Genomic DNA, 23,793 nt, shown 5'->3' on the forward strand with positions numbered 1-23,793 from the left:
GGTCTACTTACAGCATTCCCTCAGCTGTGCAACAGGACGTGTATTGTCCATAGTCTGGCACGTTGCCACTTCATCTACCTTTTGAGTCCTTTCATCCAATTGCTCGTAACTGCCTTGTCTTGCAGTGACCACACCAGCAAAAGCGGTTGTCTCTTTTTTTCACAGAAGCTATTTGTTGTCCTTTAAAGGTGAGATTTCTAAGGCACAGAAGTTAATGATCAGTGACAAACAACGTAATCTCAACTCTTACTGGAAGAAGAGATAACTGAGTATATTCCTCAAGCCTCCTTCTCTTAAAATAACTTTTCTGTTCCTCCTAGCATGTGCCAGTGTACACCTTATAAAACATTTTAATTAAAAATAGATATATTTGTAGTGTTTCCTTTGTGCTTGCCTAGTGGGAGCTATTGGAATGAATGTTTCCAGAAGGCTGCATGTTGCACTGATTGCTGGGTGGTTCCCTTCTTACATCCTGTACAGTGTGAAGCCTGGTCTCTGGAATGGCTGTTGGGCCTCATAAAATGTTAGGGGAAATGTGGTTATGTGCTATCACATGGCATATAAATCCTGAGCAGTTGCATGTAGGATGCTGTACTCCAAGCCAGGATTATGATCTCGTGCAGGCTCACATAAATCAGAAATTTCATCTTGAAGACAGGAGCAAGTTCATAGTTTTTAATTTCTCTCTTCCCTCGTGTTTCTGCAGCAAGGCAAACAATTTTGGATTCTCTTAAAGGGCAGGCTTGAAAGTGCATCGCATTTCTAGATGAATGGTGGACAATCATACTAGTGAGAATGAGGTTAAGTTGCTGTGATTGTAACCACCTTGAGACTTGGGCTGAATTAAAAAAAAAAAATATATATATATATATATGGCTTTTGCTCTAAGGTATCTCTTATCACTGCCCTGATGTTCTGATGTTAAAAATGAGAATAATGGTCTTGAACAGCAAATCTGTAGGTAATGCATTTAATTAAAAAATAGAATTCATTTTTAACTGATAAAACTTTGGTTATTTTAATATTTATGTTGTGTATTTCAGTGCCAGTAGCTTGCGTTTTTGTTTTCTGGGTTCTGTCTTTTAGCCCAGCTCCTTCGCTGGCATTAAGAAACAACCAAGAATGAGAGCTGGAACTGCGAGGTAGTTTCCTTTCCTGTTGTATTACAGTTTGGTTACTTGCTAAGATACTTGAGTAAATATTTAATTTGTAAACTGATTGTCCTATGCTTTTTTAACTGTAGATTAATATACTTTGCTTTTAGTAATATTTATTTTCTTGTTTATCTTATCTTAAATATTGCTACTCATTTTAGAAGCTGTGTGTGTTGTTTTTTGTTTTTTTTTAACAATGGCCACTCAAAATATTTTCCTTTATAGGAAATTGTAGAAAACAGCCTTGGAAAGAACTGCAGGAGGTCTTACTCCAGGACTTAAGAAACAATATTTTTAGCATAATTTTATGCCAGCATATGTCAGAAGTACTCTATAAAACCTAATGATGGAAACTTGGACAATCTATCCCAGTGCTTAATTATTCTTCCCTGTAGACAGATTCTTCCTCATGTCTGCCCTAAATCATTTTGATTGCAATCAAGTCAATGGTGAGCTTTTGTGAATACCCTCCTCCCCTCCTCAACATGTGTTTATGTTTTTTAGGCTAGTTGATAACCTTCTTTTCAGTCTTGTTTTCTTAAATTTTCTAGACACTGATCGTTCTTACTGCTCTTTTTTAGACCCTGCAATTTGTCCATGTGTTTCTTGGAGCGTGGTATTCCAGACTGCTATATTTTTTTTTATTTTTTGAGGCTTTGTCTGTATGAATGGAGTAGGAAATGTAGGTTGTGGTTATATTCTTGTTCACGCTTTTCAGTGTGAAGACATTGGGGTTTCAGTATTGCGGTGCTGATTCGGATCAGCTTGCCATTCACTGTAACTCGCAACACCACTGTAGCCTGCAGGAAGGGTGCCATGACCCCTTGCCAAGATTCAGATCTTTGTATACTTGCCGTATATGTGGATGCCTTGTTGCTGTTGCCCTGGAATATATAAAGCTGTGGTTCTGGGTCTGCTCCAGTGGAAAGACGAGAAACCATCCTGTATGTATCCTGGTGGGAAAGCTAACCTACTAGCCTGTGGGTTACAGTTGCTAGTTATCAGACATCCTAAACAGGAGACAAATATGTGCTTTTTAGCCTGAATTAATTCTTAGAGTAGAGTTTTGATATATAATTTTAACTGTCTAGGGTAGGATTAAGATATCTGATCGATTGCCTCTGAGGAATGGCAGAGTCCTTTTCAGGTGCCTAGATCTGGTCGATGGTGGATGCTTCAAAGTGTTGATTTTTCATGATATAGATTAATCACTCACAAGGTAAGGGATTCTGTTCTGATGTTGCTCACTTTGAGAGTTCTTTGTGAATAATGGAAGTTCAAGATTAAAAAGTTCAAGGGGAAAATTTTAAACTAAAAATCTATAAGTTGATCGTAAGCAAAACTCCAAAAGCTAACTGCAGGTGAAATATTTGGTGATTCTGCGTGAATCAAATCTGCCCTCAATAGGGAGAAAGTTTCATCTCTGTACAGAAGGATTTTATTATTTCTGAAGGCAGGTGGTGTGTAGTTCTGGATCACACTGAAATGTACATATCCACACTTCATTTTAGGACATTGACTATAACCTCATAAGCTAGTTTAAATGTTCCATACTCTTGTATGTCTTTTTCTTCTTGCTGCCTGTTCGTACAGGTGTTGCATGGAATGCCTGTGCTTCAAATCAACCTTGGGAGCTTTTTTGCCCTCTAATGCTCATACAGTCAGTGCTTTTTCTACTTCTCCTTGCTTTCCACATGACCTGAGAAGGGCTGTATGTGCTTCCAGTTTCTGAATTTCTCCGCTGCTAAAGATCATCAACTCAGCACTGTGAGGGCTGTGTCTCCTGAAGTCCACGGCTTGTGTTGAATCCCCACTCAAAATAGTCTTCAGTGAATGGGTTTGGAAACTTCATCCCAAGCTGGAGCTCAGGGACTGTCTGCCTGTCTCCCCATTTCTCCTCTTGCTGTGCTGAGTCTGCAATGTAATGCTGCATCCCTCTTCCAGCATGGGGCTAGGAGGTGGTCATAAGATATCAGGAGTAGAGGAGTCTGCCTGTGTTGTTACCCCTAGGGCCATTTGCAGATGGGATGTAGCCGTCAACTGGCTTTTTGAAGAACTGGAGTGTTTGGACTTCTATGTGATGTGTGGCTGTTGGATGATGCACTAATCTTAAAACCTAAAAGCCCCTTGGAAAGCTACCTTTGGCTTTACAGAAATAATCCAGAAGATGTTGCTGTGGTGTTGACAGTCTCTGGTCTTCCTTAGAGGATAGGTGTTTTTATATATGTAAAAGGAATATGTATATATATATACATATATACACTTTTTTTTTCCAATCACAGACAAAGGTCTTGAGGGAAAAAAAATAGCTGTACACCATAACCAACACCAAACCTGACTCTAGTGTGAAGAAACCAACATACCTGGAAGATCTTGACAGGAAACTAGATAGTTGATAAAGCTATGTAGATGTTTTTGGTAGCTGTTCCTGTGCTGGGTGTCTGTGATGGTCAGGACTGGGATTCATCTTGTGCTATTCTGCTCTGTAACAGTAGAGGGTACTGTTGTTGTAAGATACAAAATGAGTTTTTTCAAATGTTGATGTGTGGGCATGGAGCTTGGATATTTTTGCTTCTGGTATATTGGTCATTGGAACACTTGGCATGTTATTAGTCATCTTTGGGTCACTCAAGACCATCTTCATCCCATCTATTAATGAATTTAGTAAGTAGTTTTGTGACAATCTATTAATTTTGTTAGGTCAGCATGAATGTTTTCTCGTTATTTTTGCTGCCACAAAAAGTGTTTCAAAGACGCATTGTCTTACACAGCTTTCTTTTCCTTAAGTACCATGGAAAGATTGTTTGTTCTTTGTTCTAGATTGAGGCACTCATTATGCTGGACAGGTTTGCAGAGAGTTGTTCTTCTGGAGATGAAATTTAAAAAAGAACAGTGATGGTTTGGGGACAAAGCTGCAATTATTCCATCTCTCATTGAATAGCCTTAACAATCGTTCCTCTTCTGTTTTATTTACCACATTCTTACATAGTCTCTGGCCTCTGTTCACCATGGAGTTGTGTTTTATTTGAATGTCGACAGGTGTGCAGTTATTTAAGACCCGCTTTTAAGGAATGTTACTGCTTTGCCAAGGATTATTTGAGTTCTGTGGAAAGGACCTGAGCTTTCCAAAACTAAGTTTCTGGGGTTTTAGTTACATGGTATGTTGATTTTGGTGGCTAACCTGCTGTAAGTAACTGTGTACTTGCCTTTTTCTGGGATATTCTTGGTGGTTTTTGACTCATACTTTTTCAGTGATCCAATTTACAACCTGTACCCTGTGAGCAGTTGTCTTGGCACAGATGTGGCAGTGGAGAGCTGCTGTGGTGTGCTGGGCCACACGGTGTGAAAATTGCCTTTTTATTGCTTTATTGACAAAGCACTGCGTAAGTACAACTTGAGGTTAGTGTTAATTTTGGGTTGGAATTGGTAATACTGGTGAGAGCGAAACATCTTCAGGTTGGTCACTGCCCTATTCCAGCTGTACCGTAACATATTTACGCTGTCAGAAATCCCAGTATGGGTGGATTTGTTGTTACGCGGTCAAGAAATGCTGCTTTGCACGTCAAGTTTTCTACAATTCTGAAATTCCAAATTCCATGGAGGAGGCAGTCGCTGTAGGAGATGTCACTGACATGGAATATATCGAAAAACTGCAGAGAAACTGCCTGGGTCCTGTGAAGTAACTCTGGTTGTTTGCGGCCTGCATGCTGCTAAGCTGGCCGTTCCTCTGGAGAGCCTGTGGTAAAGAATGGTTTATTATGGGTAATAGTTGTGACCTCAACAGGATCATTCTTGGATTTTCACTCCTGGGCTCAAATAGTAGCTGTAACAATGCATTTCATTATGTTGGAAGGGAAATTCTTTGTAGGTGAACTCTAACCTTACAGTTATTGGATTTATCCTGTGCTCCTTGTAGGCCTCAGCTCTCGCTTTGAGGCTGATTAAGACTTTTTGCCCGGCGTCGTGCCACTGTCAGACTGGAAGGTCTGTCTTTCTTGCAGTTAGCTGGACTCCTCTGCATTTAATTTGATCTGAATCAGTCTAACACGGCTGGAAGTACTTGCACTAAACCCACGAGATAATGCTGATTTAGAACAAGGATGTTTCACTGAATCATAAAATAGTTGAGGCTAGAAGTCACCTCTGGAAGTCATCTTCATCCTCACAGAGAAATTACTTCTTTAATTACGTTTAAATAGAATTTTCCTGGTTTTAATTTGTTCCCATTGCCTCTTGTCCTTTCTCTGCGCACCTCTGAGAAGAGCCTGTCTCTGCCAGCTTTACTCCCTCCCATCGGGTATTTATACACATTACTAAGATTCTCCTGATCCTTCTCTGCTCGAGGCTGAACAACCCCAGTGCTCTCAGCCTGTCCCATGGCAGATGCTCCAATCCCTTAATCACCTTAGTGCGCTGGACTCGCTCCAGTGTGTCCCCGTGCGTCTTGTAGCGGGGGATCCCCAGCAGGATCCCCCCTCTCACCTTTCCACAAGGGTGCGATGCTGCCTCCGCCTTCCTTCTCCTGCTTGTCCACCAGGACTCCCGGGTCCTTCTCTGCAAAGCTGGTTTCCAGCAGGTTGGCACTCGGCCTGTGTGGGTGCACAGGGTTATTCCTACCCAGGAGCAGGACTTCACATTTCCCTTTGCTGAATTTCATGAGACTTCTGTCTGCTCATTTCTCCAGCACTTTTTTTTTTTTTTTTTGCCAGCAGGTCTGCTGCCCAATTCAGCAGCAGGCCCCTATTTTCTCTAGTTTTCCTTTTACTCCTAATTTACCTATAGAAAGCCCCAGGTTCAACTCCTGGCAGGCTTTGGCTTTCCTAAGCCTGTCCCTGCACGCTAGCACAGTGTATCTGTTTTCTTCCCAGCTCGCCTGGCTCTGCCCCTACCTCATGTATGCTTTCTTTTACGTTTGAATTTTGACAGGAGCTCCTTGTTTGTCTGTGCAGGACTCCTGCTGCCTTTGCTCAATTCCCTGCACGCTGGGCTGGACCGTTCTTGAGCTTGAAGGAGTTGCTCCTTCAAAATCAGCCAGCTCTCCTGCACCACTTCTCTTCTCTCCAAGCCCATATCCTATGGCTTTCTTTGAAGCAGGTCCCTGAGCAGGCTGAATTCTGCTTTCCTGAAGCTCAAGGTTATGATCCTGTTATATGCCTTGTTTTCTTTGCCTTGCTTGTGACATAGTGCTTGGTTCTGTGACTTCCCTGGCTTGAGCATCAGTAGCGTTAATGCCTCAGGCTGCGTTCATGGTGAGCTGGCTAGGTTGCACGTTTTCATCTGAATGAAAGATTTTTTTTGTATCTGAAATTCATACCTTGTGTGAACTAGAGTGTACAACTCTGAGTAAATGCTAACTGTTTTTTCAAAAGACTGTATTTTCTTTTGGTGTGTTCTTAAGTTGTATTTACTGATAGATCCGTTCTAAATGTCTTTTGGTCTTATGTACCTGTGCTGGTAGTGATGCCATTAGTCTCTCTGATTCTGATTGCTGCATGCAGTTTTCCTAGAAAAACTTTCATCTAGTTAGACGTCGTTCAAATGACTTCCTTGCTAAATCCATTGCCATCCCTTTATGCGTGCCTGGAAATGAAGCTTAAATTTGCACCATCTAGCCGTGTCCTTGCTTGTACTGAGATCACGGTGTAACCCAAAGCATTTCTTCATGGTAAAGCTATCCTGTATGTATCCAGAAAATAAAAACTGGCCTCGAGGAGTTGACTGCACAACTAGCCTAGGAATTATATAGGCTGTTGTGTTCTTACAGTTCCAAAATCTGTTCTATATCCGCATGTTCATTAATAAGTTTCATGTAGCATGGGTATGTCCAAGGCATAATGGGATTCTGGCAAGGGATCCAGCTGCCTTTTCAGTAGTGGTTTTCTCAGTGGAGTTTATCTAGTACCTTTCTTCATGTTCTGCATCTTCTCCCCATACCCTGTTACTGTAAACAGTGGCACTATCAGGTGGCATTTAAGGGGGGTGCATGTCCCACTCTTAAATGCCATAGTTCAGACAATTGCAGAATAACATCCTAGTTAGTGTTCCTGGTCAGCACAGCTGGTGAAGTGCTGGCAAAAAGACTTGCAAAGTGATTTGAGAAGGCTCTGCTTGCTATAAGTCACTACCACCAAATTAGCTTAATTAAAACCAGCTGTGGGAAAGTGGTCTGCTGTAACTGATAAATCTCATTTCCTTCTTTCACATGTCTGTGGGCCTGGAGCTGGTGATAACTGCCTGCTTGGATGCAGTGAGGATCTTAAGGTGGTTGTAGTTCCCTTCCATATGTGCAATTTTGAAGTTGGCCCTAAATCCAGCTTTTGGCTCACATTTCTCCATATGGAGACCTTGGCCTCAAAATGCTAGGGTTTGTGTATCACACTGAATAACATCTATTATGGCTAGTGTTGCCATTACTTGATTTGGTTTAGGAGATCTCATGGGCATGTTTGTTTTAGTATGGTTGAGAAAGAATGTCAAGGTTATTCAGGCTGAGAAGGATGCTCTTTTATTAAAGTTTAAAAACCTCGCAAAACCAAACGAACCCTCTCCCCCACACTCCAACCCCAGGCTTAAAAAACCACCAGCTTAAGCCACGTAGAAACGTATGGTTTGTTTTCTCTTAATGATCAGACCCTCGTGTTTTGTGACCTGATGCCCCAGGATTCTGCAGTAGTCCTTGTTTGTAGGATGCCCTACTCACTGCTCTCTCTCCTTTTCCTGTCGGCTGATCTTTTGTGCAGGCGATTTCAATCAAACTTAGGGCCAAAAAGTTGCCAATATAGCTGGCTTATCACAAACCAAGAGGCTGTTTTCTGTTTCTGATTTGATCCCAGACCTGCCAGTGTCGAGCTGTTATTTTGCCAGTCAAGTACAGTTGTGGCAGAGGAGGCAGCTGTTTTAGGATAAGGTTAATAAAATGACTGATGCCATTTATGAGGAGTTCTGCTAGTGGAGTAATCCAAGAATGGTGAAACTCTAAAATTTGTGAATCCCGGAGAGTCTATGAAATCCTGGCTGGGAGCACACTTCAGCAGGTGGCTGGAAATGCTAATGGGGAATGGAGTCTGTTGTGGAATGCTGTGGAGGGCCTGTCTTCCTGAGATCACGATGGGTTTTCTTTGTGGAAATTGGATTCCTATAAGAATGGGTGCTGGCAGCTCTCAGTTTCTGAAGTTGCAGCTTTTGGTGAAGTGGAGTTGGCAGTTTCACATTAACTTTGTCAAAACCACTTGATGTTGCAGTGATGCTGGTACTGATGGATGCTTGGTTACTGTTCTTAAGCAAGCTGCTCCTTTGTATTGATGGGTAGATTAAAGTCATCCAGTGATCCGGGGTGCGGGTTTTTGTTGCTGCTTTTCGTGTTTGTTCGCTCTTCCAGGGGTGCCGAAAGTCCTCTGAAAGTCTAGGTGGCTGCTCTAAAGAGCAAAGTTAGCACAGGTGTTTGAGGTGTGACTCAACACTGAATTGTGTGGCACATCCAATGATTTGGACCTTGAAATTTCTGGTATTCATTTTAGAGAGATGGGAACAAAAATGTATGAGTAGGTGTTTGGTTTCACAAGTTTGCGAAATTTAGTTAGGTGCTTAGAAGTTTATTTCCATTGATCTTAGACTGGAACCAATGTTTCTTAGTATTTGACCTTCTGTGTGCCCTTGAATCTGTTTTCTCACTGGATTGTCTCTCTGCCAAGTCTTAATTTAAAGAGATTCATTGTACTTTTATACATGATGTGATGGGAGGAACGCTTTTGCTTTAGATAATCTCCAGCTGTATTTGTCCAGGGACTAGGTAGTGTGGTGATGAACTTCCTCTCATGCTGCTGCTGTCTGAATAACTTCTTCATTGTCCTGCAGTTTCTGCACATGGAAACAACCTGCTGGCAGTATCTAGTCCATCTCAGGGTCATTTTTCTGACATTTTGGTGAAGCAAGTAATTTCCTCAAATCAAACACTTCCGTAAAAGAAGGTAATAGGAAGTAAAAATCTGTATATGCACTGTTCAAAGTTACAGTTTGTGTGTGGGGTTTTATTCCCATCTGCATATGGGAGTTTTCATAGTCAAGCAGATACTGAAGGAACAGCATAGCATTTTTTTTGGCATCCTTCTAGGATGCGTAGATGACTTCTGGAACATCTTGATTTCAGATGCATGTGTCGGTGTTTGGTTGAGGACATCGTGCAGCTTTTGGTGGAGGTAATGCCCTGTGTAGATCAGCTGCTGTGGCTGCAAGGTAAAGAGAAGCTGGAGTCACACAAGCTGCTCTTCAAAGCATGGACTTTGAAAGAAAACATGCTTGGTATCTCTCTCTCTATATCAATTATCTCTAAAATCACATACCATGTAGGACCTCTCAAATCCAAATTTTAGAGCATGTTTTGGAAACTTAATGAGTTTTAGGGTTTGATGGGCCAGAAGCCTCTTCAGATTTTGGAATCAGTTGTGGTGATCCTGTTTAAAAACAAAACAAGATTTTTGTCCCCAAACTGGGGGGCCAAAAAAGCAACAGTGAAAAAATCAATCCAACATTTCTTTCTCTTCATTATCACCTTTCATGTGAATAGTCTGGTCTGTTCTTGTAATGCAGAAGTAGAACGTTGCCATTTTTGTAGAGAAGATGCCCATATAGCACTTGTATTCAGGAGTTGTTTTGCGCCCATGTACTTCTCTCGTACCTTACTCCCTCCTGCCGTTTGTTTGGGTTGTGAGCAGACACGAGAGATGAGAAGTGTCACCGTAAAGCTGTCCATATGGACTTGCTGGCAGTTATTTTGGCAGCCGGGCCAGATGTATGCTTTAAGGTTTTGGGAGGCTTTCGACCACTGGCTCGCTATCCGAAGTAGTAGATCATTTTCAAACAAACCCAAGAATGTGAGTTTCCTGATTTAAGTATTTATATTTCTGGAGTACTGGTTATTGCTTTTGAGGAAGGGGAGGTTTCTGAGAGCTAGCTCAGAAAAGTCAACATGCAAAGAAAGCTTTCTTTCTATACCAAGGACAGAGAGGAAAAATTGTTTGAACGGCTCCAGTAGGCATGAAAAGAAGACGAGAGCATTAAAATAATTGTTGTCCTAGTTGCTATTAATTGCATGTAGATATTCTTCCGTATGTAAAACGAAGTTAATGTGCAGCTGCCTCCCAGAGCTCTTTGAAAGCTGTGAGAGTATCTGTAAGTTTAAGACACTGTCATTAGTACAATTACTGGACTATGATTTAAGGTTAAAAGCCCATGTGATATTTTTACACAGAAACAAAATACAGCTTCGCTTCATATTGCTGTGATTAAAGTCTGATACAACCACTGATGCTCAAGAAAATGTTATTGTACCGAACTGGTGCTGTGTTCTTGAACCACATTTTCACATTTGTTCCTGTGTACTTCCCAGCTGCCAGTATCCATTTTCTGCCTTGCACATGCTTCTTAAGCTTAGAAGAGAGAAGTCTTACTGTTTTGTAATTTATTGCATGTCCCACTTTGGAATTTGGGTGTATGAGTGACTTCTTGGTGCTACAGTAATAATTGAAACCAAAATATAAGACTTGGCTTTGGATGATGCAATAAAAATAAGTGAGTTCCTTAAAATGCTGCGAAACTGCGTGGGATTCATTAAAGGGTTTCTCCCTGTCAAGAGAAGAACCTCTCGGATAGCAGCTTTATTGGTGCAGCTTGGCTTGCTTCTTTTCCTGACCTTCTACAGTAGATCTGTACCGCATCTAGTGTCGTGTTCCTCAGAGCCGAGTATGTTCTCTTTGAACTTCTGCACCACGTTGGTCTCCCCTTCCCCTTTGCATCTGGGGGATCTCTGTCCATCCCATCTGGAAAGAGCAGCCCGTGAGGCTGGGAGAGGCAGACGCAGCAGGTACCCAGGAGGTGCGAATCCCACGCGCTCGGAGCAAAGCACCGCGTCATCCTTGTGCCCAGGGTTGGTTGTGTTGGTCGTGGCGTTGCAAAGTTGTGTCATGGATCCAAATAAACCCCGCTCTTGTGAGCAAAACATATCAGCACTTCTGCTATTAAATGGTTGTTTGGGCACCGCCGAAGACAATAGCAATGTAATATCCTTTTGAAGCATTTGCCAGCTGGCGCAGGACGCCACATCTTTTCATTCGGTTCATTCACTGCGGAATAAAGAAAATCGACGTGCTCAGAACGTTTGAAAAATACATCTGTTTGGAACATGAGCATTGTTTCTTGTTTACTTAATTTGCCACTTCATTACAAATGTCCTGATGGAAAAGGGACGATGCGTGCCACAGCAAGCGTGTCAGTTGGCGAGGCTCCATGAAACTCATGAGGGAGATCGTATGAGGTCCTTCAGGCAGCATATCCCTGAGAGCTATCCCATAGTTGCACACTATTTTCGATTAAGTGACGGGATGCCGAGAGCTGATAGAGGATTGCTCTGCAGTTCACAGTGTAACCGGTAGATCTTGGTGCCACATAAGATTACTGAGACAAGTGACGATAATAGCTATACCCATTCTTAGCTCTTAAGCCTTTTTTCCGAGGCTCTTTGGAGAAAAAGCAGGTGGTTTATTTCAACAGATGAGAAACTCTTTCATCCAACAACTCATTCAGGGCTGTAGAGTTACAGCAAGAGGACCCAGTGCAGTTGTGCTCTTGGTTGGCTGTGAGTTTGCCAAAGGGGAGGTCTGAGAAGGGGCGCCCAGGGCAGAGCCCACACCTGATTCTGGACCCCCATGTCCAGTTGGCACGAGGAACCTGGCCATGCCAGACGGGAGCCAAAAAGAGCAAATTCAGTGAGCAAGGAGTGAGGGTTCAGCTGTAGGCTTGACCATGGAGTCATTGGTCTATGAGAAGGGGGTGTCCTTGAGTCTTCCACAGAAATGGAGAGAGAACCTGCGTGGCCTGCTGTAGCACCTGGGTACTATATGCCTAAAAAAGTTGCTATTATACAAATGAGGATGGTATTTACAGAGATGCTGGCTAGAGCAAAAAGGGAGAAGCCTTTCAACTTTGCGCACCACATAAGTGAATTAATATTTAATCAGAATTATTTTTCTCCATTTTAATTAATTGTTTTATTGTTTTATTCTCAAATTAGGGTGAATCTTCCCCCACGTGAATTTAGCACGAACACATTCCCCCGTCTCTGTACTAGTGGCACAGAGGGCCAGCATCCAAACTTAGTGTAATAGAAACAAGGCTGCACTGCAGCAGTTTATTAAAGTACAAAATCCAGAATTCATTGGAAGTGTTCTTTACAATCAGATGTTTCCTGTTGCTGAAGATTCATCCTGTTGCTGAGTGACTTTTCCCCTCCTATAAAGGGAATAGGTTTGAACTTCGAACTCGGGGCTGCTATCAGTTGGAGACAGCGCTGAGCAGAAACTGCTCGTGTGATTTGCCTGCCAAAAATTGCAGCCCCTCTGGTTACTGCTGTTAGCGTGCACAGCTGTGATGAGAGACACAGCACAGGCACCACTTTCTCATCTTGATATATTCCTCATCTCACACATTGTAGGTGTTAGGATACCTGCTCAAACAATATGCTTGCAATTGTAATTTCTTGTGGTGTGTCAGCATGGGAATACTACCTACTGTTTTTCACCGAGTACCTATGTCGGAGATGAGATTACTGGTGAGGGCAGTCCTGTATATGTCCTCTGATCTCCACTGATGCTGTGACAAGTGGTGCAGAAGGGGTGTCGTAATTAGTGCCTTGAGTTTTGAATAAAGAAGGTGAGCAGCTCAGAGCAGCTGTGAGGCTGTGGCACTGGAGTTGTTTTAGTGACTAGTGGTCCTAAGACAGAGCCATCTCACCGTGTTTGGAGAAAGGTGCAGAAGTATCCAAATTGGTTGTGCTGTAGAAGAAAATGTAGTAAAACAGAATAAATGAGGTGGGAGACACAACAGTTATGCCAAAATAGGATACTTGATAAATTCTGTGCTACTAATTTATAACTAGACTGGATAAATGACTCGGCCCTTTCTAAATCTGTATTCGGTGAGTAAAACGAAGAATTAGCAAGTGAAGGGTAACCTGTCAAGTAACTTGTAAGTGCAGGCAGTGTTGTAACAATCAGGAAATAACTTATAAAACATGCTTTCTCTTATATTTGGGAAATTAGAAGAATGTACTTGTCATCTGTTTAAAAAAGAAAAACATTGTACAAGTTTCTCATTTTTATATCAATATTTGCTTATATTTTTGCCTCTACATTTATTAATTCTTAATTTGGTGTTTTGAGGTGTTCGTTCTTTTGTTTAATAGTCGCACACTGGACAGGATTTCTTTTTTTATTGGTACTTAATCTGAATTTGAAAACAGTATCTTCATTGTTCTCAAGATGAAGTTGTGTTTTACAAAATCTGAAGAGGAGTGTTTATCTATGCAATATCTCTGGGAAATAGAACTGAAATGATTTAGTTCCCTTCATATCCTTAGACATAAGAATTGCCTAGAATTTGGGTAGTCATGATAAGACTCTTTTTCTTCCAAATACTTTTTCCATTTGAGCAGGAGATGCTCTGAGATGGGTCATCTGGCCAAAAGAATCTCCACAGTAGTATCTTTTCTGAGAGTGGCACTGCATTTGTGAGCTTCATTTTCTGACTAGGTGAAATATAATGATATTTTTTGTAATTACTGGCCTCTTCTTTCTCTAAGTTATGAAGAATTTCACACCTTAAGTATAGGAAGTTTGTGTCATAGAAAGTTGTTCTTAAATAGAAAATACATTTTGATGGCTAATGGGGTATTTGATCCTATCCCTTTTGAAAAAGGGAGGCAGCTGAATGACAGACCTTTTTTTTGTAATGGATAGTCTTCTCATTCCATGCTACAAAAGCAACACCTAACATCTTTCTTTTTGCTCTGACTCTCAATCAAAGTTTTATTCTTTAGTATTATTACTGCAACTGCCATCCCCAGTGCAGGTGGTGGAGCTCTGCAGGATATCTGGTCTCAGGTCAAGCTCTGGAGGTAGAAATCACATTACATGTTATTAAATATAGGTTGCAGTTCTGTAGGAGTTGATCAGCGTATCTGGAGTGCAGGGATATGGAATGAGAAATTTAAGTGATCATGCATACAAGAAATCAATGCAGACCTCAGAGCCTGAGCTCTGTAAGAGGATGTGCCAAATTGCAGCCTTATGTTGCTCTGTATTATTGTATTCCCTGTTTGGCTAGCTCTGTGGAGCGTATTACTGTAATGGTATGTGATATTGAGGCTGTGTTAAGCCTTTATTATTAAACTTTTATAACTCCTCTGGGACTAATGGTTTGTGGTTTCTCAGGACCACTTCCAAAGCAGCACGCAATCTTTTTTTTTTTTTTTTTTTTTTTGCCAGGGAAGTCTGTTTATTGCTGAAATCTGGTTTTGTTTTTTTATATGAAGAAAAAAAAAAAAAGAATTTATTGGTTCTACTTCATTGGTTCTCAATAGGATGAGACAAGTATCTACAAATCCTTTTAGGGAGAATTTGTGGGGGAAAAAAAAGTGGCTTCTCAGAGGGAAGCTGTAAAGAGTCTCGCTGAAATTCTGAAACACCACTTAAGTAAACTTACAGTTTATGTTTCCTTATTAAACATGGATTATATTTGCCATCACCAGTCTGCATTGCCACTGTGGATTTTCGCTTTCTGTGTTGCGTTTTCATCAATGATGAAATCAAAGCAAGGACAAGTGTTTGCACTGGAAGTTGGTCTGTGTATTTGCTCTTACGTGGGTTCAGTAAGCCCAAAAGATCGGGCTCTAAGAGCTGATTCCACACATCTCTGCAGAGTGCAGTACCCAGGCAGGATATTGGATGTTTATCCTATGGTGTCTGTGGCTCTTTCTTGGAGTATAAACTTTCCAATTTTCCAGCATGATCTTGTTTCTGTGTCTCCTACAAACTCTACAGTTTGTTGGTCAGGATCATCACTCCTTTACGCAGACTCAGATCTTCATTTATTTTTCTTTCACTGCAGACGTAGGTGTTGGGAGGCTACAGTGGTGGAAGATGCAGCAGCCTGTAACGGACAGTGGTCAGATAGTTGTATGGTGTCCAGAAATGCCTTGACCTGGACACTGTATGCAGCAAGATGAGTAATTTTTCCTCTCTGTTGAGAACAAGGACTGTGGCCTAGCGTTATCCAGGCTGTCAGAAAGCTCAGGGTTAACAAACTAAATAGGGGGAAGGATTTGCAGGACACTGAAGATAGGGGACACTAGGGTGGAAAGGGGTATGTGTATGTGAGGAGGTGAGATAAGGGGTCAAGGACTTCTGAAGTGGGACCCTAGCCTGGAAATACAGTCAGCCCTCGTACCTGGGTGACTTATGGCACAGGTACTACGAGGTCTGGGTAAGTACAGTGACAAGGGGAGCCATCTCCATTTTGCAGGATTTTTTTTGACTTCAGGGCAGAACTGTGCAAATCCATTTGTGTTCCTTCAAAGGCAAGCTCAGCTGTACGCCCAGATTGGAGTTTGAATCCATTCCCAGAGCAGCACTGGGTCTGTCTGCAGTTTGTCTGGGAACTTCTGGTTCCCAAACCAGGCGTATCCTGTATTGGATCTGTCACCATGAGCTCTCGCGTGGCACTCCACAGCCCGAAACAGCTGTGGTGGAGCAAATCCAGGTAGCTCTGCCAGCCCTGGTTTTCTTGGGGTGGTGGAGCAGATTCACATCTTGTGCTGATTTCAGGTGCTGTAGCTGGCTGGTGGGTGGGAAGTGACCCAACGTGTAGGTCCCACAGCGGCTTGGACCCAAGGTGACCCAAAGCAGCTCTGCTGTCTGGCTGGCGAGGTCTCAGATGTTGTTATTCCTGGCACCGAGTGCCTTCTAAATAAGTATTTCTTCTGTCTTTGTCTCTTCTGATGGTTTGGGTCAGATCCAGGATTACATCTGGTTTATGCTGTATCTTCTTGTGTTTTTTTCTTTCGCTTTTTTTTCCTGCTCTAGCTACTGAAAAAATGATTGAAGCTAACGTGAAAACAGATGTAAAAGGCTGGCATTATGGCGTGTGCAGCCTTAAGCTGTGCATGTTGGCAAGTTATTGGGTGTCAGGTTTCACGATTTGAGCATGAAGGCTGCTCTTCATTTGGGAAGGTAGAAGAAAAAACATTTAAGCTGCCTTATGGAAGTAGGTAGCTGAAACATCAGAGGCTGTTCCTTCAGACGTGAGCACTTCTTGGCACCTAGACCAAGGGCGCATGTAAGTGGGTATGCTTTACATCGTGTCTTATTAAATTTTATTTGCCTTTGAAAGACAGAATGGGCTCAGGGGCTTGGGGGAAGGCACTGTGCGGGCCGAGCAACCACGTTGCCTCCGAAAAAAAGTCTAGAAAGCCCAGAGGACTTTGAACTGAGTGATGTCTGGAAGAGATTTGAAGCTGGAAGCAAAAAGCCTGTTCTTGTTGTGTTTGCAGAAGCAGGACTCGGTGTCTTTGCAAATAAATCAGGCTTGACTCAACTGCTTCTGAAATCTCCATCAGTTTATTACAAAAATCACCTGTAGCACTTAATTTCATTGCATGTGAACAGCTATCTGGGTGGAGAAAAGGTGATATGATGATTATCCTCTCAGCCCTTTCCACGTTTATTTCTTCCTTTCTGAAGCATTAATGCCAGAAATAAACGCTGTGTTTTAATAAAGATCTGTGGTTTGGGGAGGCTAACTGTAATACAGGCTATTCTCAATGAATCTGGTGTTGAAACTGTGAAACTAATAGTCACATGGACGGCTGAATTGGAAAAGGGAGCTCGCATCCTTACTCTGCTGGTCGTGTTTGTTTGTGGCAGGATGCTCATGTTTTCAGTTAAGGAACTGAAGCATTAAATACAATTATTGCAGCCTGCAAAAATAGTAAATATGGGGCTTGCAATGCTTTTCAGCCATTCGTAGATAGGTCCTAACATTTCACGCCCGGTGGTTGAATGCAGAATATATTGGGGAAAATGAGTGACATTTCAGACTGGCATTAACTACAAAGCAATATTTTATGTTGATAAAAATCTCAACAGTTTTTTACGAGTAGAGCCCCACAGAGATACTTCAGAATTAATTGATGGCAGATGAATTTAACACGGTTAAAAAGAATTAACCCCCTTGCTATTTAGAATAATATAAAGATGTCTGAATTTCACTCCCAAAAGAGGAAATACAATTGTTAAGTCCAGATGGATTTTTATTTTTATTGGAATAAGTTTTGAGACTAGTAATCTTTTTTTTCCTATTTTTTTAATGTTACTACCACAGTGTTGGATCTGAGACAGAACAGACCTCTTTTTTAAATTTAATGTTATTTATTTAAATTGTTTTAAATCCATTTAGATGAATGGTTTTACTGTGTTGATTTTGGAAACCAACACCTTCTTATTGAATTTGTAAGATTTGGAAAATGAGCACAAGGATGATATACAGTATAGAAAACTCCAGGGGTCGGTCCTATGTCAAATTACTGTTAGCTGAATTGGGATAACTGTCAGTGTCTGTGGTTGTCACCTGCCCAAATGCAAGGCAATGCTTAACCTCCTTCCAGCATGCTAAATCTGATCGTGATCGTGTATTTTGCCTTGTGCTAAGGGCTTTCACCAGGGCAGCTGCTGTGATGTTGCAAGTGATGTGAGTAAGGGATTACACTTGAGGCCTAAATTGCAAAGAGAAACTGAGGAATTCAGTCCCTTCATTTAGCTGAAGGTGAGAGGCAGTTCTGCAATTACTTGCTGTGCCAGTTTAAAGCCTCTCGTTGCGTAGTTATTAGTGCTATCATGGCAGTCTGTTCTTCCCTGTGTTTGCGTACTGGCAAGCTGTCTTTAAGTTCTGGGCCCGATTCTGCCCTTTTGGTGGTGGAGTAGAATTCCATGGACTTTCTGCTTTGGTTTGGGATTGGGATCAGAAAGGATGACCAACCAGGTGGCTTGCTACCAAAATAATTGTTGTTTTATCTCTAGCAAGAATAAAGCTGGAAGAAAACCAGCACTGAGCATTGTACCATATGGCAGCTCCACTTAGAGCAGAATATCAAACCATTACTGATAGATCTTGCAAATGGGTTCTAGGCTGTGGAGTTGTATATGAGGAAAATAAATGCCTAATAACAGAGGCTGGATCATGTGGTGAGCTAGATGCAAGCAAAGAGTATTTGTTTCTATGTGGCCAGATTTGAAGTTGTTTATCTAAAAACTAGGAACTAGAAAGCACAATTGCAGCAAAGTATGTCCCATAAAATGTAACAGTGACTAAAAGTCTTGGTCGTTAACTGATAAGCAACAGTTGTTATTGTGATCGTGGCTAACAGGGCTGATGTGCTCTCCAGATGACAAAATAAAAGGGCCTCAAGTAGAGGTTATATTTTCTTGATGTTTCACACACCTGCTGCATATGGTACAGAGGTGAAGGATGTTGGTGGCTTGAATTGTGTCTGTATGAGAGCCACTGGTGTGACTGAAAATGTGGAAAACATGCCTTATGGGGAGAATGGCAAGAAGCACAAAGTACTTGGCTTAGCAAGCAGAGTGTCAGGGGAAGAGCTGATCTTGATGAGGAAGTGCCTAAATGGGGACAAAAAGTTGCTAATAAATTTGGTAAGAAAGAACCCAGCAGTCTAGCAGTGAAAAGCATGTTATGGTTCAGTTTTGGCAAGGTCAACCAAACTCGTTTACTTAGGCATGAAATGACATTATTTTTAATAAATTTTAGCTACTTTGTTGGGTAATGACATCATGATTTGTTGCGTTCTCCAGTGCTCTGCCATTACTGGGTGCCTGTTGTTTGGCTGGCTGGTGAAGAAGTTCTTGTGTTTCCTGGTGGAATGGAGCATAAGGAGTTATTAAAGTAAAATAAGAAAATGTTATAGCGATGGTGCTAAGAAAAAGGGGAAAATGAACTTGTACTCTTGTGTTACAGATTCAGTCGTTCTTTCCTTTGACTCCGTTGGACATACGATAGGCTCAGGTACAACCTTGCCTTCTTCTCTCTCTCCCACCTCGTGACAAGGCCGCTATCTGACGGGGCACGGTAGCCATGTTGGGAGGCAGGTAACCGAGTCAGCCTCTGGGGGGACCAGCTGCCCAGCCACGCTGGATGAATAGCTCCTTTGCTAAGCCTAGTGGAAGCATTAAGGGTCTTAGCGTGACACGAGGATTAACACGTGGGACCGCTTCCACTGCCCAGCTAGGAAGATGACCTGGCCACGTTACGTGCGGTCGCGGTGCGGCCTGTTCTTGTGTGAAAGGCATTAGGATGATGTCACCCACCAGCTGAGGAGAAACTGCTCCATGCTACTGGGAGAGTTTCTCAGCTAAATAAACAGTTGAGTTATTTGGAGAAAGACAGCAGGAATGGTTCCAGGAAGGAGAAAGCAAAAGGGTCACAGTTCAACGAATAGGGCTGGAAACTTTTTTTTATTTAGTGGAGGTTGACCAGCATTATCAAACCCCAGGGCAAATGCTGCCTGACCTTATTTCCTTTGGAACCTGAGCACGACCTTCAATTAAACTGAACCAGAAATAAAAATTCTTTCGTGTTGGAGGCACTTCACGAAGCCAGTAACGATCCATTTGGCTATCAGTAAAACATACGCTGTAGCCAAGGCACACCACAGTGGGCACCATACTCAATAAAATTCAATTTACAGCGTATGTATAATGATATGTGAACTGCAAGGGAAAGCTAAGAATTACTTTTTATAACTTTAATCCCCTTAACACTTGAAGGATGTGGGTATTTACTCTCTTGCAGAAAAGAAAATATAATCCTAGGAAAAGTTTCACATTTTATCTTGATTACTAGCCTTTCCTCTTAGGTTCATAGGAGCAACATGCTGCCTTCCAACATAGCACCTGTCTTCTGCCTGCACACTTTGAAAGAGCCTGCTGCCTGACACTAATGGCAAAGCTTGAACACCCAATTCTGGTTTACTAACCCCAGAGCTAGTGGTAGTTACTTGCTTTGTTTACGATGCCCCAAATGCTTTCTGCTATCCCTGCATCTTGCTTTAAAATCTATACCTGGAAATTGATCTGGTGTGGGTGCATGGTCTGATCTGGGAGAAACTTAGGGTGCTGAGTGTTGAACGGGTATGGTGTGCTAATGGGGAGAATAGGACTTCTCTTAACTCCCTTCTACTAATTAATGTCAATCATAACTGAAGTGTGTCGTTGCCTGCTTCCTTCTGCGTTAGGTGATGGTTTCTTTAGCCTGCAAAAGTAGAGGGGGAAGTTGCATAGGTTTGGAATAGGAAATCTCTGAATAAAATTCAGCACAGTATTTAATTTTGATTAGAGCTGAGCAAGTCTGAATCAGCGTACCTTCACTGGAGTTATGCTGGATTGATACTGGTACAGCTAAGACCAGAATTTGTCCTGGAGTAAAACTTTGAAATATTACCCACTACATTTCTTCCGTAATACTTCTTTGGCTTCTAACTCGTGTGAAAGCAGTTAACCCTGTGGAGAGCTTCCAGTGCAGGGTATCTATAGAGTTAATCATAAACATTGTTATGATGCTACCAATAGGGTGGTAAATTTATTTATGAAAAGTGAGTTCAACTGCTCCATGTTTTGTGGAGTACTGACACCAAGGAGTGTGGGAGATGAGGCTAATGTGAGCCAACGGACTGTCTGGGTCTGCTTTAAAAACAGCGGTCTTGGTTCTGCTTGTGCATCGCAACAAGCTTGGATTGGTTAGGGATAAGGCAGTAAAATTTGATCTTTTGCAAACCCTTGCACTGCAACTAGATTGAATTTCTTCACTGAAGAAATACAACAAAAACTCTCTTGTTTGAGAAGGGAGGCTCAAAAATGTCCCAGAAAGCTGTATGTTTATTGCCTTCATGTTTAGTACTTTGCATTCATTGTGCTGGAAACCAGCTTGCTCTGAACTGTGTGTGCTCTGATATGTGTAATAAGATGTCAAGATATGTGGTGTCTATCCAACTGAGGGGTAGCTTTCCTTGTTGAACAGGAAGGAGAGAGAGAAAAACTGTGGCTATTGTGCTTCCGCGGTCCATCCCATCTCACCTTGCTGCAGACCCAGGAAAAGACAGAGCCCAGAAAGAACCAATGGCAGCTCCAGACACAGCCATTCCTAGTAGGTGATGTTTCAGGTTGCGGTAAGGAGGGGCAAAAGGTGCACATGTGAAACATAAAAATACCTATACCTTTTTTATCAGTCAGAATTGAGAGAGCTGTGAATAGTAGTCTCGCTGTTAAGTTTTCATGCTGTTTAAAACTAGTACACATTGACTTCTATCTGCATGCTAATCAGCTTTTAGAATTGCTCTTTTGTAATTGTTACTCCTGCCTTGTTGCAGCTTCTGTATTTTCTTTGAGTTGCCTGTTGGTCCTCATCTTGGTGTTCCCCTTAACACTTTGTCCCACGTGCAAATCTTGGTTTTCAGTGAGGCTGGAAATCTAGCCATATGCCTCTCAGGATAATCATGCTCTTTAGGTTGCTCTGCATAAGACTTTCTGAACTCCGTGTTCCAAAGATCATCTGGCTATTAAGCCTTAAAGTACCCTTTCACAGAAGATTATTATCCTAGAGGAATCAACAGTCAAATATGCTCGGAGTGAGACTGAACAGTCTGAGGCTGATGCTGTGGGCTGGCCCTCCTGAGCCCGGATGTTTTTATGATTATCTGCTAGATTGCCCCTTCCCGTGAAAGATAAAGTTTGAGCAGCAGAGATAAGTGCCTGATACGATGTCTAGGCCAGTGTTTCAGCCAAAACTGTTTCAGGAAGGATGGTTTCCTGCCCTGAACTTGGAAACATTCAGCAGGACAGAGGCTGTTTGAGTAGACCTAGATTTCATCTGCTTGCAGTAAAGAACAAATGCTCTTTCCCCAGGCCCCAGTTGTTTTGTTCTACTTTGTTGCTGGCAAATCAGACATCGGACCTTGGAAGTCAGATTTATACCCTCACTGTTTTTAAGACTTTTTCTACCTTCTGTGTCTGAGAGCAAACAAGTAAAATTTGTCTTCGCTAAGCCTCATTAGGAGAAAAGTGCATTGAAGGTGTAACTTTCCCATCTGCTCATGCACTTGCTAGAAAAACCTAATGACTGTAGGTTTGCACTGTTACTAGATGTGTTTGGTTGCAGTACTGGCAAATACCTGTTGTATAGCAGTCTTGAGAGCTACTGAGTCTTCAGCCTGTAATTGCAACGCCTCTTTTCAAGCAACCAAATGTTAGCAAGGTCTTGGTCAAACTGCTTAGAGTAGTTTAACTTGCTTGTTGTTCTTGTTGCTGTTCTTCTTCTAAATTTCATTCTTGGCCCTTATCAAAAGTTTGGCTTGACTTAGGTAAGGAAGACGGGGCTTTTAAAATTTAATTTAGAATAGCCTATCTACTGCAGCGCGTGTGCTTGTAAAAGCCCACATGCAAGACTATGCCTCCAGATGTTGAATTTGGAATAACAGTACAGTAATCAGCTGTGAGTTTAAATCTATGCTTATTTAGGTGTTTGCTGCTGGTAATTCTTTCTGCTAAAGCCCTTAACCTTTTTGATGGGAGAAGCTGATGGAACTACAAAAGAAACTGTTTCCTTCAGCTGTTGAAGATGCTCAGATAACCATGTTGGGAAGGAGAAGAGCCCTGATTCTGTCCTAAGTACAACACCAGAGTGAATTTGGTGACTATTCTGGATCTCCTGCATTTTGGATAGCGAGTGGCATGGATGGAGGCCAGAATAGGAACACAACTGAAATTGTCAGGTATTAAGTTGGCAGAACAGTGACAGATTTCTAGCATGAGAGAGAAACATTGGTGAGTTGCAGATAACTTGCTGTTCTTTGGCTTTCCCCATGAGAATCTGGTAGCACAGGTGGCTGCAATTGCAAACCCTGTTGAACTGTTCCAGAAATATCCTTCAATCTGCTCGCTTTGGTTTCTAAGTTTAATGGCAATTAACTTAGATAAATATGTTAAATAATAGAATTTATGAGGCTCTGGTGGATGGTCTTGGATTGAGGGAAAACAATTTTAATTTACCTTTGGAGTTGATATGGTACTAGTGTGTGTTGCTTTGTCTGTTTTTTTCCACATAGCATTTCAGACTATCACTCTTAATGCTACATGGCGGTGATGGGAAAGGGGAGGTGGGCTTATTATGCTGTATTTTTCTGTGTTCATGTGAAGTAGAGAATAAATAGGAAAGATTTTTCTGCTGTTGGTTTTAGTGGCTTTATTTGGCAAAAAGCTTTTCCCATTTCATTTCCGATTAATGAAGATCTACTTCATTCTTTACTGCTTTGAGTTGTAGACTGTGGGAGCTGCTTAAGTCTTTGCCAAGAACTGTCACGTATTAGTTGAATAGTCCATACATGGCTCTGCCAGTGTGTTCAGTGTCGTCATCTGTTGTCTTCTCGTTTATGCTCTATTCCTCCAATTGCAAATACAGCTGCGAATGAGTTGAGGTGCGCATGCCAAGCAGTAGTCTAAAGAATACCTTGAAATGCAAGTATTTTAATGGGATTTCTCTCTATCATGTGGCATCTTTGCGTCAAGTCAGTACATCCTGTAGGTCAGTAAAAGCCAACATAGATTACTGTTTTGTTAGTATTGTTCTTGACTTTTATTAGGAAATACGACGCAGTATCTAAAATGAGGAATATCTCAGATGATTCAGTAGGGCAGCATTAACTCCATTAGCCACATGAATACATGGCAGTAAATGATACAACTGT

General features: G+C 41.8%; 1 protein-coding gene across 10 annotated transcripts in view; it reads left to right on the forward strand.

Annotated features, from left to right (window-relative positions):
• The window catches only part of ST3GAL3 (ST3 beta-galactoside alpha-2,3-sialyltransferase 3), a 180,943-nt gene that overhangs the window by 23,745 nt on the left and 133,405 nt on the right, over positions 1–23,793 (forward strand). For 5 of the 10 annotated variants that reach the window (XM_040564840.1, XM_040564837.1, XM_040564839.1 and 2 more), the window contains exons 3-4: positions 19,014–19,061; positions 21,072–21,197. The exons of 2 other annotated variants lie outside the window; for them this stretch is intronic. In XM_040564840.1, the coding sequence (XP_040420774.1) occupies positions 19,014–19,061; positions 21,072–21,197 (174 nt within the window). Of the gene's footprint in view, positions 1–19,013; positions 19,062–21,071; positions 21,202–23,793 lie in introns of those variants that run through there. 3 more of the 10 variants (XM_040564841.1, XM_040564847.1, XM_040564846.1) reach the window with 3 other exon arrangements.

This window comes from Cygnus olor, chromosome 8 (assembly GCF_009769625.2).
Source record: "Cygnus olor isolate bCygOlo1 chromosome 8, bCygOlo1.pri.v2, whole genome shotgun sequence".
NCBI classification, from domain to species: Eukaryota; Metazoa; Chordata; class Aves; order Anseriformes; family Anatidae; genus Cygnus; species Cygnus olor.